The following is a 16,497-nucleotide window of genomic DNA, read 5'->3' as shown; positions in this document are numbered from 1 at the left end:
TGTTCTCTTGGAATTTCAATAATAACTCTGACGGGATGAGCTCTTAAAATTATCCCAACAGAATATAAACTTGTGTCAAATAAAAAATAAAAATATTATTAACTCTACCATTATAGCGGGGTGACGCTTGTCATGGAAACAAATTATAATTAAATAAGTGGAATGCCAAGTACTTTTATTTAGTTTCTTCTTAGATTTAGTGTTGTGTGCGGGAAATAACTCATCGAAACAATAAATAAATATGATTGAAAAAAGACCATGACTCTTTTTTATAAACGTATTCAGAGGTATTTCGCCGTCAGGGCACAATATTGTTTGTCTAGAATTTTTAAAAAAGATTTTGAAGTTATTTTTTTGTATATTTTATTATTTTAATGTGTTAGTGTTAAAAGAAATTCAAGAGGAAAAAGAAAAAAGAAAACGGGTCGTTGATTAAAAAGCTGGTCACCGAATCATCATAGTGTGATTTTTCGTGCCCTTTATAGTTTATCACATGCAACAAACTATTTCCTCTCTCTATAGTTTTGGTAAAGATTTATTTCAGCTCCTATAGCTTCAAATTTCTCAATCCCATCCCTAATGTTTCCAAAACACAAACATCCCCAAGCAGCTTCCGGTTACCAGAGACTCTGATGGATCTTGACAACGTGCCCTTTTTCATCCCCCCCCCCCCCCATACAAATGCCCACAATAAATTCTTAAAAGCTTTTGAAAATAAATAAAAAACAATTCAATTGTATACTCGCTCCTGTAGCTTCTTTCTAACCTTCTAAATTGAATATAATTCAAATTTTTGAATGAGTTCTCGTGTTTTAAACTATTTAAAATATCAATAATTGAATTTAAAATAAAATTCAATCTCTAAAAATAATACAAAAGTAAATTAAAGATCAACTTGTGTGATTTTTTTGAAACCATTTTAAATATCAAAAATTAAATTCCAAATAAAATTCAATCTCTAAGAATGATACAGAAAATAAATTGAAGGTCAATCCTATGATTTGCTATAAAATAATATAAATCAAATATTGGAGTCTCACCTGATAGTTTAGGTTTTTCTATTGAGATGTTTATTTATCGTGATATTATAGTTCTGGTGACCAAACAATTATAAATTTGAATCTCACAATCCTTGATCTATCTTCTAATTAAAATCAAGATAATGTGGTGTGCAAGTTTCAAATTTAATAGGGTTTTATTATAGAAGATGTGTTAATGAATAATATAAATCATATCATAGAATCTCATTTAATAACTTAAGCTTTCGAGTTTATAAAATTTTCTTGACATGATTTACTACACCAGAAAAAAAAAAAAAATTAGCATCCTTTAAGATCCATCTACCCATCTTTTCTTTAGAGATATTTTACTGAACAAAATGATTTTGATAAAGGTAATATATGAACTAAACTCTATCTCATTTAAATATGTAAATTCAATTTATTTATTAATTTAAATTCAAGTTGAACATTGTAATTGAATTCAATTAAAATGTATAATTGATTCCAAATGTTAGTTCTTTCCTTTTGAAATCCAGCAGAATAGGGACCATTTGGGAAAAAAATTATGTGCTTGTGTCAAAATTAACTTTTAAAAAATAAAAAATAAAAGATATTATTTTAATTTATTTTCAAGTGTTAAGCAATTTAAAACGGGACTTTTATAACAAGCACTAAAATCTCCACAACTCAACCACATGACTCAAGCTCTCCGTGACCATAAAAATAAATTTATTATGTACGGTCATAAATTAAATTTATTGGCGATATAATTATCTTGATTATATGGTCAAGCACCTCCGAATGAAGTTGAAATACAACCTGAAAAAGTTGAAAAACATGTTTGAAAGAATCCTAACCTAAAAATAACCTGGCACCTAACAACTAAAGGTACTAAGATAAACTTGACCCGTGGACAACCTTGTACCTAATAACCTAAAGTGCGTGAATGACGTTGCAAAGCTAATTAATTTTTAATAAGTTGAATATATGATATTTGTCCTTATAAATAAATGATACTTTACCACAAACAATCAAAATGAATAAACTCATGTTTATTATCGCCAAGCTATTGAAATTTGCAACTCCAAAATCATTATATAGTGTTCTCTAAATAACCTTGATGGAATTTTTTGGGTTAAAAGCCAATGGGCTAAATTAATAATTAACTAGTATAAGTCGAATAATAAAATAATTTTTTAAATAAGATTTAATGGATCAAAACAAACACAAATTAAAAAATAATTATTAAATGCCAATTAAATAATATAGGATAATAAAAATAAAATCCTAATACTATAATTCTTTTGTGTATTCAAGAAAAATTACATATAACCTGTCTATAAATAAACAATAAAACCATCAAATCAAACACAATGAGCTGAGATTAAAGATGAAGCAAACATACCTGAAAGTTCTCTTAGAAAAGATCAAGTACATCAAGAAAGCAGAATATCAAAGTCATTTCTTTCATTAAACCCAACAAAGAAAACAAATAATTAAAGTCTTTTTATTCGTTAAATCAAATATCTCTTTTGATTAAATATTTTAAGCTCATGTGATTATTTTCTCATCCGAAATAATATCTGAATCTGAATAGTAATAAAAAAAATCCATGCATGCGAAGAGCATTTCAAAAGAATTTATACCTTTTCTTATAAATAAATTTATTGTTATAATTATAACACTGTTAATCATGCATTCTTAATATGTAAAATTTTACATGTAAACGAAGGGACGCTGGCTTTTAATAAAAACAAGTGTGAGTTTGTTGCCAACATATAAGAAATTCGAGAGGAAGAAAAAAACAAAACTGCGAAAAGAAAACGGGGCGTTGACTAAAAAGCTGGTCGCCGAATCATCGTAGTGTGATTTTTCGTGCTCTTCGTAGTTTATCACATGCAACAAACTATTTCCTCTCTCTTCAAATTTTAATTTATTTTTATTAATTATTTTTAATATTTTTTAAAAAATATTTTTAATATTCCCTAAACCCTATATTTTTTTAAAAAATAATAAAAATTATATACTAAAATCTCACCTAATAACTTATGTATTTTTATTGAGATATTTATTTGTTGTGATATTATATGATCAAATAGTTACATGTTTGAATTTCAATATTTTTTTTTCTAATTAATATTAAAATAGTGTGAATTTATGCAAATTTCAAATTTAAAATAATTCGTTATAAAAGATATCTTGATGAGTAATATAAATTATATAATATAATCTCCTTTATAATTTAAGTTTATTTTAACATGGTTCACTTGCATCAAAAAAGAGAGAATAATGTTAAAATTAGCATCTATAAAGATCCATCTACGCATGTTTTTTTTGAGAGATATTTAAAGGAATAAAATGATTTTGATAAAGGTAATATACGAACTTAACTCTATCTCCTTCAAATATATAAATATATTGATGATTCCCAATCGTAGTGAAGAAATGGTTCATGCTTTATTGTATAAATTTCGTCACGTCAGAGGTTTCTTTTACTTTAGAGACACGCTTTTAATAATTGTATTATATCCCAGAGGTACGTGCACCTGCTGTGCCTCTATCTTGCCCAGGCTTAAACCGGAAGCTTTGGGTCTGCAACCTTATCCATCATTTGCGGGTTATTAAAATTAATCGCGAAAATATTATTTTTTAATATTAACTTATTTAAATATTAAAAAAATAATAAGAAAACAGCGTTAAACAACACAAAAACAACCATGTCAAACTATAATAAAAACAAAAAAAAAATTAACTTAAAGTAAAAAATATTATTGAAATAAAAAATATTTTTAAAATACAAAAATATAATCTAAATATTTTATAAATGCATTGTTGTTGTCGTCGTAGAATGGGCATCCATGTAATTAAAGCAGTTGTACCAAGTTGTTAAGAGATTGTAGGAGAGAGGATTTTGCTACTAAAGCGTAAATGATAGGCTAGCCACCTGACTGGCTTGCCGCATGATAATTATAGAAGTGGATGGAGAGGAGTATTGATTCAAATTGAGTGTTTAGATCATGCAAATGATAATCTGCCGCAAATCAAATTATATTTGACATCTTGTCCTTTCTTCTTGACGCGTGGATTAAAGTAGGATTTGAAACTGTAATAACATTGAATTTTCAAGTATTTTTTTATTTTAAAATATATTAAAATAATATATTATATTATTTATTTTTTTTTAGACTATTTATTTTTTTACAGGCACGTGAAAAAGATTCAAAATCATAAAAAAATTAATCTAAATAAAATACAAAAAATATTTAAAAAATATTTTTTTGAATATAAAAACAAACACACCCATAATCTATTCTAAATAGTTTATTTCTCAAGTTATTAAATGAAAATTGAATATATATATATAAAAAGCTTTTATGCCAATGCACTCGTGCAAAATATATATCAGCATGCCATCCACTTGAATAAAAATGGAATTCATGGACGAATTATCAAAATAGATTTTATTTGTGTCAAAATATAAAAAAAAAAAAGATTTTTCATTTCATTCACGTGGTTTCGTTTCTTGCTTTCCAAATTCAGAAAGACTTGTAGGAAAAGCGTCAAATAGCTTTCGTGCCGAAATACATGCTAATTACATCAGCACATCATCCAAAAAGACAAACCGAACTACAAAACTTTCGAATTTTTTTTTTAAGGAATTTAATCTAAATATAAAAGAAGAAAGTGGTGAAAAAACCACAAGCTATTCCTATGATCACGAGAGAAAGGAAAATCACGAGGAGACATTGATTTCATGTGACCAATTTCCTAAACATATTTGGTAGATTTCTTTCCGGTAAGTCCTTTTCTATCCTGGAGAATATATCAAATCCCAAAATGGAGAGAAACGCAAGAGTGTTATAATTCCAAACACGCCCTACATCACAAGCTGCAACTTGACTCCGCTCATAAGCCACGTGTCACCAACATGTCTCTCTTGTAAGATCCTGAACAAACACGTGTCCAAGCATCACCTGAACCGTGTCTTCCATAAGACCAAACCACCCCAAGGCACACCACAAAGTCACAACGCCACCCAACCCCCACAAACACAAAGAGGGCAGATAGTGGCATTCTCGTCCTTTGACATAACAACACTAGAAAACAAGGTGCCTAATTATGCTTAATTAAATAAAAAACTGTAATTAATTAATGGGGAGGGGACAGACAAAGTCCAAAGGAAGACTTGAAATTCACCCTGGCTTTGGGGCTAACTCTGAGGTTTCTTTGCAAACTGCCATTTGTAGTTCTCAACCCTAAACTCTCTCTCTCTCTCTCCCACTCTCTAACATCTGTGTGCTTACTCCAGAACTCTCCAACAGACTCGGGGGCAGGGTTTGTTTCAGACTCCCCAGGTCTTTTTTTTTCTATCAGCTGGTAAGGCTCTCTCTTCCTAAGTGCTTTTCTCATCTATGGTTTGTGATCAGTGAATTTGATTGTTGAGTGGTTTGGTTTCATGTAGAGGGAGTCCGTGGCTTTAAGAATAAAGGGTTTCTTTTATTTCCTTTAATTTGGCGATTTTGTTCGACGGTGGAGTCTTAATGGTCTGTTGGGGTTTAGTGGATTTCCCAAGTTTTCAGTCGGGGTTACGAAGAGAAAAAAATAATCGAGCTTTCATCATTTTTAATGGCATAGCCACATATACAGAAGCTGACCAGAAGAATAAACTTGTGATGTTCGTGTTTGGTTTAAATATTGTCATAATTCTGTTTGAAATCGGGTATTTTTGAAGCACCAGGTATGGACTTTATAGAGGAAAATATTTCAGATAGTGGAATTATACAAGTTATAAATGTTTTGGAGTTGCTTAAATTTATCAACTTTAAAGCATGGAGTACTCTGTTCAGCTGTACCCTGTCACAGGTCAGGTGCCTGCAGCCTGCCTGTGTCATCTCTATAATGGTTAGTAATTTTTACTTCTTGAATTGCAGAACTGGATCATCATGGCTTTGCTGCATTGCTGGAAACAATGTAAGTTTCTTCTCTGAACAGAAAAGAGCTGGTTGTAAGTCTAAGCAGGATGGCTACTGAAAGCCCCATGAGAATGGTGGAGAGTGGTGGTGCTAGAAAGTGGTCCAGTTCTAAGGATTCTGCTGTACTTGGATCACCCTTAAGAAGTATGGCAGCAGAGGAATTGGGATTGCTTCTGAAGAGGCAGGGATTCCATGGAGATGAAACTGAGACGATTCCCAGTCGAAGTGGCAGCGCACCACCAAGTATGGAGGGGTCATTTGCTGCTATTGGAAACCTTTTAGCTCAACACAACTCAGGCATGAGTTCTAGCTTGGAAAGTTTAGGCAGTGTTATTGAAAATTGTGAGTCAGAAGAACAACTCCGCTCTGATCCAGCTTACTTTGCATACTACTGCTCCAATGTCAACTTGAATCCAAGGCTTCCTCCACCACTATTGTCACGGGAGAATCGGCGTCTGGTGCACCATATTGGTGGTTTGGGGAATAATTGGAGACCTGAAAGTGGCAATGGATCTCTGCAACTCCCCAAAAGTTCCCTTTCAACTCACAAGGAGGAGCCAAATGAAGATAGATCACCTAGAGGAGCTTTAGAAAATAGTGGCGTGTATATATCCGGACAGAGCACAACTTCTTTGGCAGGTCGACATAAGAGTTTGGTGGATCTCATTCAGGTATGTGGCTTTCTTCTTTCAGGAAAATAACACTTGGAGTTTAATGAATTGGCATGATAAGCATGATATGTTATTAGTCATCTCTCTTATACATTTTTGGTAATTTTTTGCTGCTGGTTTAGTTGGTTTCTTCTGAGGTCTGATTCAGGTCTAGAATTAACAGTGGGGAGTCTCAATTTCTGGAACACGTTAACTTTTCATGCTTGGTTCATGCTCTTGAAATTTGTTCATCTCTTCCTTTTAATTTTTTGTCACATTTTATATGTTGTATAGCATTTAATATATCAAAGGATATTGCATGTATATTTGTAAGTGTAGCGTTTTCCAGATCAGATAAATTTCATCAACTAATTTCTCCCTTTTTGATGTGTGTGGCTTTGCTCTAACCATTGCCCTCAAACCCCTGCACTCTCTTTGATGAATTTGTAGGAAGACTTCCCTCGCACCCCTTCTCCTGTATACAGCCAGTCCCGTTCCTCAAGCCATGCAGCAGAAGTAGGAATTGATCATGATGTCCATGCAATTTCATCAAATGTTTCTTCTGCCAGCATGTCCAAAATATCAGAATCAAATGCTGGTTCTGATGTTTGTGTGGATACGTATGCACTGGAGGTTGATGGTTTGAGGTTAATATCCATCAATGATCCTCCAAGTGCTGAATTGCCAACTTCACCATGTCGTGCTGGGACTCCAACCCAGCAAAAAGGTGAATCCAGCACTAAAGGTACTGGATTTGAGGTTGATGCTTCGATTAGAGGTTCCCGTCAATCAGGCTCTGCCATAATGGAGTCGAGAACAAAAAACAAACAAGATCAGCAAACTTATGGAAGGAATATACCACAGCATCATTCACACAGCCAGCAAGGCATTCCACATCAGGTTCAAGTGATTTCTCAAGGTACAAATCCATCTCACAGCAGCATGGGAAAACCTTCCCATGGTTATCCTAAATTCTCCTCCACTGAGGTACTTCCATCATCGCATTCCCCTGCGATGAACCCTCCTTTCTATGCACCACAAGGAGCTTATATGACTGCAGGGACTCCCTTTTACCAGCCATCTAGTGTATATCCCCCACAGTATAATATGGGTGGATATGCTGTTGGTTCTGCGTTTATTTCCCCATATATGCCTGGATTTCCATCTCACAGCACTATTCCTGTGTCATTTGGTGGTGCTCCTGGTCCAAGCAATGATGGTCGAACTGCTGATGCTTCAGCAGTTCAACAAATAGGTAGCTTGCAACATCTGGCCAAGTTTTATGGACAACATGGATTAATGCTACAACCTTCTTTTGTGGACCCTCTTCACGCACAGCTCTTTCAACATCCTTTCGGGGATGTATATAGTGCTACTCCTCATAATCGTTTGGCATCAAGCGGAACTACTGGGCCTCAGATTGATTCTTTCATTCCACAGAAAGATTTGGCAGCTGCTGCTCATATGGCCAATCAGAAAGTTCTAACTTCAACAAGTGGAGGTTTAAGCATTCCCGTTCCAGGAAAAATAGGAATTTCTGGTGGTAGCTATTATGGAGGTCCCCCAGGCATGGGCGTCATAACCCATTTCCCAGCCTCACCTCTTACCAGTCCGGTGCTTCCATCATCTCCAGTAGGCGGAGTCAATCATCTAAGTCGGCGAACTGACTTGAGATTTCCCCAAGGTTCCAGTAGAAATGCAGGATTATATTTCAGAGGTCAAGAACAGAGAGCAGTTAACAGTGCTGATGACCCCAAAAGGCATTACTTTCTTGAAGAACTAAAATCAAACAATGCCCGGAAATTTGAACTCTCTGATGTAGCAGGGCGCATAGTTGAATTCAGGTGTGTCTAAACTGCATGTTTTTTGCATCTCTTTTTGATTGCCATGTCATTCCAAGCATAAAAAATTAATACCGAGAATAATTTTTGTTGTATGCTTAACTGCAGTGTTGATCAACATGGCAGTCGATTTATTCAGCAAAAACTGGAAAATTGCAATGTTGAGGAAAAGGAGTCTGTATTTAAAGAAGTTCTTCCTCATGCTCCAAAACTAATGACAGATGTTTTTGGAAATTATGTTATTCAAAAAGTATGTTATCATGGTTTTCTTGCTTTGACCTTTTTTTTTTCTTCTCCTTGCAATTGTCTCAACCATCCTTGATTTTCATAAAAACCAATTGTTATTGATTATTTAACCTGGTATTATGTACTACAGTTTTTTGAACATGGAAGTCCTGAACAGAGAATAGAGCTTGCAGAAAAACTTTCTGGACAGATATTGCAGTTAAGTTTGCAAATGTATGGTTGTCGTGTAATTCAGAAGGTATGCTATGTATCCTACATAAATAGTCTTGCCGTCCCAAATACAGTACTTTAGTTGATAAAGATAATCATATATTTTCTTTCTCAAGGCCCTTGAAGTGATTGAGCTTGATCAGAAAGCAAAACTTGCTCAAGAGCTTGATGGGCATGTTATGAGATGCGTACATGATCAAAATGGAAACCATGTAATACAGAAGTGTATAGAATGTGTACCCGCTGAGCATATTGAATTTATTATTTCTGCGTTTCGAGGCCAAGTTGTCACACTGTCAACTCATCCCTATGGTTGCCGTGTCATTCAGGTAATACAACTGTTTACTGGGGACACAATCTTCTTTATCATTTTCTCTACCATACTTCAACTCTATGCTTTTGGTTTGTGATAGAGAGTTTTGGAGCATTGTTCTGATGAGCTGCAAAGTCAATGTATAGTTGATGAGATCTTAGAATCTTCCTACCTTCTTGCTCAAGACCAGTATGGCAACTATGTTACCCAGGTTTGTTTTTTCCACAGCACAATATACTTTATGATACAAGCATAACCTTTTGCATGTGAAATGTTGATCACTAATATGAACAGTTTGCCCCAACAAAAGTTAGGGCACACCCACTCCTTGCAGATTGGTTTTTTTTTTTTTTTTTGGGTGTGTAGAAGGGATTTTAGTCTAAAATTAACAAGTGGACAATTAATTGATTTTTTGTTTTATTGCAAGGTTTTTTTTTTTTTTGAAAAACTGCTACTAAATTTTTGTTAGGTTTGGCTAATTGTAGATTTACTTTGTGGGCTAGCTTATTAATTTGAGCCAGTATTTACCGTGCCTTGCTGGTGCAGTTGGTCCAAGTTCTAATTTGTTTTCATACTACCATATTTTGTTACGAATTTGTGTGCTCCTGTATTTCATGTTTTGCCCTTCGCCTCCATATCAATTGAATATTTCCAATTTGGTTTCCTCTTAAGATTTACTTTGCTGCTTGCAGCATGTTTTGGAGAGGGGAAAGCCCCATGAAAGAAGCCAAATTATCAGCAAGTTGACTGGGAAAATTGTACAAATGAGTCAGCATAAGTATGCATCAAATGTTGTTGAGAAGTGTTTGAAGCATGCTGATGCTGCTGAAAGGGAGCTCATGATTGGGGAGATTATTGGGCAGTCTGAGGACAATGACAACTTGCTGGTAAGTTAAAAGGAGAAATAAGTAACACTGTAACTTGAAAACCACTGCCCTTCATTGTTTTGAGCTAATTTATCCCTTGATTACTACTACTAGAAGGGGCTTTCAGTTTTATTTATTGAGCACGTGGAAGCCTTTTTCTTTTTAACCTTTCTCAGTTGAGGTTGGATACTGCATTGTTTTCCTCTTGTTTCGATCAATTTCATTATCGATATGATGAGTTCCATTTTAGCTGCCAACTTAGCGCAACCATCTTCTGTGTTGATTTCGGAACCAGCTATGCTGGGAGCACTTCAAACCCAAATCTACAATAGCCAAAGTTTAGTTAAAGCAATATGTTTAATTAATCATCTGCTCATTAAAGTGCAGTTTTTGAACTGGATTTAGAATTTGGTGCTGTCGGATATTCTAATGGTAGGCTCTGTTTCTTCCTTGAGATTAATAAACTCTCTGTCAGGTGATTATAAACTCTTCTTGAGCAGAGGTTATTTAAAAGAACAGAAGTATCAGCGGTTCAATCACGACTATTTGTCCTCAAATAGAATTGCAAATGAATAAGATTGTTATGAACTGAGATAAGTCAAACTGATTTCTTCAAATTGGTACGATTCAAGAATTTGTCTGACTGTTGACAGTGCACAGATTCTTGGCAATACTCGCTGGTGATGCTGTATTATAGGACTCTATAGACTGTTTTCTGCTTGCTAATTGCATCTTCTTTTGGCCTTGAATATCAGATAATGATGAAGGACCAATTTGCCAATTATGTTGTCCAAAAGATACTTGAAACAAGCAATGATAAACAGAAGGAGATATTGCTCAGTCGTATCAATGCCCACCTTAATGCTCTGAAGAAGTACACTTACGGGAAGCACATTGTTGCCCGGTTCGAGCAACTATGCGGTGAAGGTGCGCCAACCTTTTTGAACCCTAAAATAAAGCACGAGTTTCATTTTTGCACCTGAAAAAACGCGCCTTGTGATTTTAGTGCTAGAGTTGTGGCGATGATGGTAATGCTTGATTTATGATGCAGAAAGGCAAGTGCTGGAAACAAACTTGATCGGTTAGAAGAAGACAAATGGGCGAAGTGACTGGGAATGCTGATCGTTGCAGGCATGGAATCATGGGGGAACAGGAGAAGAGAAGAGAGGAGAAGATGGGATGGACACAACTGAAACTCGGAGAAATGGCAGGAAGGAGGGGTGTCTCTTGCCATTTGTAGTTGCTTGTTGAGATTGCAGAATTTAATAAAACAGTATTATAATGTATTATAAATATACTCTTTTATTTGTATATTTTATGTATAGAAATAAGTAATGGTGATTGGTGTCTTTTTTATTTCATTTATTAAGCTGAGCTTGTCTTCTTTCTTTCTTCTTTCCTTTTTTCCCTTTATATATATATATATATATATATATTTGAGTTTTACAGTATAGCTATATTTATATTTCCAAAAATAAATAAACTCATAAAATATTACTGGAGCTTCTTGGGTTGTTATTTTAAGTGTTTTTTATTTTGAAATATATTAAAATAATAATTTTTTATTTTTTAAAAATTATTTTTAATATCAATGTATCAAAATAATTTAAAAATACTAAAAAATATATTAATTTGAAGTAAATAAAATAAAATAAAATAATTTTAAATTTTAAAAAAATTATTTAAAAAATACTACAACAAACAAACAACTTAAAGTGATTTATTGGTTTTTAAAATTTACAAAAAATTTAAAATATTATATCATTTGTAAATTTTTTATTTTAAATTAATTTAATTTTTATATTAATTTTAGAAACAAATCATATAAAATCATCTTCAATGAAACTTAACTTAACTTTTGATTTTTAATTTTTTTATTTGAGTATATTATTTGTAAAAGAGGCTTTTATTTATTAACTGTCACCGTATATGATATTATATAAACACAACACGTGTTATGAAAATACGTAATTTTTAAAAAATAGTAATAGAGGCCAGATGGAGTTTTGTTAAATAAAATACTCGAATTAAAAAAAATATAGAGAGAAGGAAAGAGATGGTTAGATTAGTTTAAAGTTTAAACTAGAGTTGAAAAGAAAGGTCAAAGGCTCGTGAATCTGCAGTGGGGATCCATCCAACAAGAGCAAGGAAGAAATGGAAGATTGAAAACGAAGAAGAAGATGATGGCAGATAGAGATAACATAAGCAACATCAAGGGAAAGTTAGAAGGTGGTGGTGGTGAAATAGGGAAGGCTTTGATTGGATTGGTGAGTGGAACCTTGGTTTACTACCACTGTGCCTATCGGAATTCTAGCCTCTTCTCTTTGATGTCCGATGTCCTCATCGTTCTCCTCTGCTCCCTCGCTATTCTCGGCCTTCTCTTCCGCCAATTAAACATCTCGTACTTCTCTCTCTTTTCCCTTTCCTTTCCTTTTCCCCAATTCCAATTTTAGGGTTTTTCTTTTCCTTCCTTCCTTTGAATTGCATTTTGGTCATGATAATAATAATAATAATAATTATGATGATGGAATTGCAATTAAAAATAATAAAAATAGGGTACCAGTGGATCCATTGGAGTGGCAGATATCACAGGACACAGCAAACAGTATAGTAGCATGGTTTGCTAATACCATTGGAGCTGCTGAATCTGTCCTCAGGGTTGCTGCTACTGGCCACGACAAACGCCTTTTCTTCAAGGTTATCCATCCCTCCATTTCTTACTTCACTACTGCTTAGTCGCGTTTCAATTTGACCTCATCATGCTAATGCAACTGCAACAAGGTGGAATTAGGATTCTTTGTATGAATTTATACAAAACAAGTTGTTGCTTCTGAATATAACTATCTTTTTAGGTTCATTTGCAATGCTATTATTCACTTGATTTTGGACGCGTGAAATTTGTTAATTAATGCAAGTGAAGACTAGGGATGAGTTATGCTTCTTTATCCTCAGATAATCTTCTACTGTTGATGTAGGCATGCTTCTTGAATCTTACAATCCATCATCAATATCTATGCAATAAATAGGACCGAGCCTCTGCATTTTATATCTTACAGATGGGGTTTGTCTGTGGTATCTTTTGATTTTCTCATTGCCTTGATCGGCTGATGCTGCCCCCTCCCTCCCTCTCTCCTAGTCCCATTTATTGTCTAGAATTAGCAGTCTTAGCTAAATCATGTGATTTTCTACAAATTAACTTGCCTGGACCGAGATTCATTGCTCATTCGGGAACCTCTTGAAGAGTCTTGTAGAAAAGCTTTCTGGTTTTTACTGGCATGCCTTCACAATGGCCACAACATTTTTCTTTACAGATTTTATCAAATATAACAGGAAGTTAATCTTGTCTTTTTCTTTCCTCAGGTCATCGTTTGTCTTTACATACTATCATCTTTGGGACGACTGGTCTCAGGGGTTACAATTGCTTATGCTGGTATGTGGGCCATAATTTGTTTGCAAATGACATTATTATTGGTTTTGTTCTTATGGATAAAACTGCAATAAGAAATCTCTATTGTTTTTTTTTTTTTTTCAATATGCTTGTTCTTCTTCTGTTCATATCGATCAAGTTTCTCTTTTTAGATCTTCAGTTTCTGTTTCATTACATCTATTGTTTTGTAGAGAATAAGAGTTAATATTAATCAAGTTTCTTTGATGAATGGGTTAAAAATAGGTAATGCGTGCTCATAACATCCAAATCCATTGCCTCCTCCCACAATTCTCTCCTCTGGAGGATAAAAATGTGGATAGAAAAATTTGGGGTTTTACTGTGGTATCCCTATCTGATATGCAGTGGGATTGGAGGGATCTTGTTTTCCTTGGTTGCAGTCCATGTCTCTCAATTGTAGGAGGATGTTTATCCTTGCTTTTGTATGGATATCTTTTCTCTTCAATAAATTTATTAAAAAAAGAGTGAGAAAAGAATACGAAAACCTGTTGACTTGGCAGTTTTATGTTGGAGTCATGCTTAAAGTCTTTCTGTGATTACTCGTTGCCTTTGCTTTTTGGCTACATTAACTAATCTACTGGAGAAATATTTATGTGGCAAAATGGTGCACACACTCTTATGGTAGATTCATACTTTTCATGACTTGTCTTGTTTGGATCGACTTTATTCTCCCTATTGTTCTGTGTCATTGTCATTCATTAATACTGCATATGGAACTCTTTGTTGAGGCACAATAGTGAAAGGCTCAAATCAAGGTGGGTATGTGATTTAAATGACGATTGTAGTTTCGAGTCAATATGTTGAATTGTCAATACATAGGGCACAATCAAGCAAAATCACTAGAAGCATATGATGTTTGGAAGGAGTCAATTCTTTTGTTGGCAGAGTTCTTTATCTTGACAGTGCTTTCTTGGTCCTTTTGCTCTAAGATGGTGGCCTGGCTGCATTTGTCTTTGCACAATTATTGATTGCTTGTTATTTGAATACTTCATGGAAAATCTTTATTTATCAATAACTAATCATCTTCTCCTACTTTTTTTTTACACATTTTGGTTTGGATTTTGCTGGCACAGCATTATGCTTATTCTGTCTTTACATGCTCGCTGAGAACTCACAATCAGGCAGCGCCTCCATCTCTCGATTTCTTGGGCGAGGTAACAGCATTTCTGTAGATTCAGATGTTCTGTAAATTGTACATGTACCACCATTTTTTAGTGTTCTGTGGTCTCATTACATCCATAGCTGGAAGGAACTCTTGTTGATTTAAATATAGTCTTGTATTCTGCCCATCTGTGAAGTCTTATGATTTTTCATACTAAACAGAAATTCTTCGGACAGATTGATAATATGATGAGCAAGTACCTGTCTTTTCATTGCAGCATTTTTCATTTGAGAAATCCATTGCGTATTTGCTTGAAGCATTTTGTTTTTTAAGCATGCGGAGAACTTCGATTGCTCTGTCCGTCCACAATTTTTGTGTGCCCTTTGCATGCGATTTTCAAGGACAGTAAGATCCAAAACATCAGAAACTAAGAACGTGTAAATGATTGTTGTGAATTTTGTGGACTTGTGTTAATGCCAAGGGTCCAATAACACAAGTGGCAAATGCCTTTTGGAGGATGTTCACAGCTTCGCTTTCCTATCCCATTCCTTGTCTACAGAAGTTTCTTTAAATGGTCCCTGGTCATTTGTGGAGGAGTATCTCAACAAAAAAAGGTAACTCACATGGCAGGTGGCCCCACCAATTCCTGTGCTTCGACAATTCTTTCCCTTTCCATCCCAATTTCTCATTTTTTTATTCCATGAAAAGAAATCTTTTAGTTTCTATAGACTTTGGAAAGGGTCGGCCATTCAACAAGGAGAACAAGAGTAGTCTGCTAATTGTTTATTTGAAGAATAACACGGTCAGGATAAAGTTTGAGGGGAACGACGCTGTTTTAAAAAATATCAGGAAAATGATATGGAATAACAGAACCGCAATTCTCGAATCAGGATATTAAAAAAGGAGGAGGAAAAAAGGCCCCATCTTTGTGGAATAACAAGTAACACGAAGGACTGCTTGAAATGAATATGGTGTTCCATTAGGAAGTATGCTGTGAAAATGAAGCAGCAAAGTATGCAATTATAGGAGCACAAGGTACCCCGATGAGTTGAAAAAAAAAAAAAAAAACTAAATTTTCACAGATACCAGAGGTTGTAAATTTAGTTTATCAATTGAAAAGGTTAAAAAAAAAAAGAAAAAAAGAAAAAAAAAGAAGAAGCGGGGGCACTCCAATTATTAATTATCAACTAAAATTTGGTGTTGGAAATTACAGTTTGGATTTATAAAAATTAATATCGGGGAACAACAATAGCACCATGAATACATTCATGAATTTCTCTTTCGACCATATCCATCATCCATACATGCTCTTCGTATTCCATTTTTTTTTTCTTTTTTGTTTTCTAATATTTTAAGTGCATACTACATACTCATTACTTTCACCGCAAACTCATTCCTTCTCTTTATTTAAAGTTCTAGTTTATTTTTGGGTTTTAAAATATTTTTTTTATATTTTTAAATGGTTTTAAATATTAAAAATTATTTTTTTTATTTTAAATTAATTTTTTAATATTTTCAGATCATTTTAACATGTTAATATAAAAAAATAATTTTTTAAAAATAAAAAATATTATTTTAATGTATTTCATGTAAAATATACTTCGAAAAACAACTCATACTACACTATTAAATATTTACTAAAAAGGTTTGAAATGTGATTCATGTTTAAAATTATATTTATTTTTAAATTGTATTGATGTATTAATATTAAAAATATTATTTAAAAATATTTTAAAAAATTATAAAAGGAAACCAATATTTATGCTGTAGTTGGTAGGCATCTGTTTCTGACACAGACAGACACAGCCTCTAGCAAGAAAAAAAGCGCTCAAAATTGCGCCTTTCAAAAA

The 16,497-nt window shown here is 33.7% G+C and overlaps 2 protein-coding genes across 5 annotated transcripts; both read left to right on the top strand.

The window, feature by feature from the left end:
• Positions 1-5,159: 5,159 nt before the first annotated feature.
• On the top strand, positions 5,160-11,484 carry LOC118045113 (pumilio homolog 5). 4 transcript variants are annotated; one of them, XM_035053650.2, is made up of 11 exons: positions 5,165-5,378; positions 5,464-5,739; positions 5,933-6,645; positions 7,075-8,468; positions 8,574-8,715; positions 8,842-8,949; positions 9,038-9,250; positions 9,335-9,445; positions 9,927-10,121; positions 10,856-11,027; positions 11,152-11,484. In XM_035053650.2, the coding sequence occupies exons 3-11, from the start codon at positions 6,022-6,024 to the stop codon at positions 11,184-11,186; spliced, it is 2,994 nt and encodes a 997-aa protein (XP_034909541.1). In that variant the 5' UTR covers positions 5,165-5,378; positions 5,464-5,739; positions 5,933-6,021; the 3' UTR covers positions 11,187-11,484. The 4 variants fall into 4 exon arrangements, with proteins under 4 accessions (XP_073266990.1, XP_034909542.1, XP_034909541.1 ...); XM_035053649.2 differs by lacking the exon at positions 5,464-5,739; XM_073410889.1 differs by lacking the exons at positions 5,464-5,739; positions 10,856-11,027; positions 11,152-11,484 and adding an exon at positions 10,576-10,836 and having other exon boundaries at positions 5,160-5,378.
• A 646-nt stretch (positions 11,485-12,130) lies between these two features.
• On the top strand, positions 12,131-14,926 carry LOC118045114 (reticulon-like protein B22). The gene is made up of 4 exons (XM_035053652.2): positions 12,131-12,501; positions 12,656-12,797; positions 13,461-13,530; positions 14,619-14,926. The coding sequence occupies exons 1-4, from the start codon at positions 12,281-12,283 to the stop codon at positions 14,732-14,734; spliced, it is 549 nt and encodes a 182-aa protein (XP_034909543.1). The 5' UTR covers positions 12,131-12,280; the 3' UTR covers positions 14,735-14,926.
• Positions 14,927-16,497: the final 1,571 nt, after the last annotated feature.

The sequence above is a fragment of the Populus alba genome, chromosome 8 (genome assembly GCF_005239225.2).
Source record: "Populus alba chromosome 8, ASM523922v2, whole genome shotgun sequence".
NCBI lineage: Eukaryota > Viridiplantae > Streptophyta > Magnoliopsida > Malpighiales > Salicaceae > Populus > Populus alba.
This window is presented reverse-complemented; position numbering and strand designations above follow the sequence as displayed.

Bases quoted from the DNA above. Each gene is read 5' to 3' on its own strand.
- LOC118045113 (XM_035053649.2), top strand. From the start codon at position 6,022: ATGGCTACTGAAAGCCCCATGAGAATGGTGGAGAGTGGTGGTGCTAGA. The intron at 6,646-7,074 runs GTATGTGGCTTT...ATGAATTTGTAG, and splicing joins GTTTGGTGGATCTCATTCAG to GAAGACTTCCCTCGCACCCC. The intron at 9,446-9,926 runs GTTTGTTTTTTC...TGCTGCTTGCAG, and splicing joins ATGGCAACTATGTTACCCAG to CATGTTTTGGAGAGGGGAAA.
- LOC118045114 (XM_035053652.2), top strand. From the start codon at position 12,281: ATGATGGCAGATAGAGATAACATAAGCAACATCAAGGGAAAGTTAGAA. The intron at 12,502-12,655 runs GTACTTCTCTCT...TAATAAAAATAG, and splicing joins TTCCGCCAATTAAACATCTC to GGTACCAGTGGATCCATTGG. The intron at 13,531-14,618 runs GTATGTGGGCCA...TTGCTGGCACAG, and splicing joins GGTTACAATTGCTTATGCTG to CATTATGCTTATTCTGTCTT.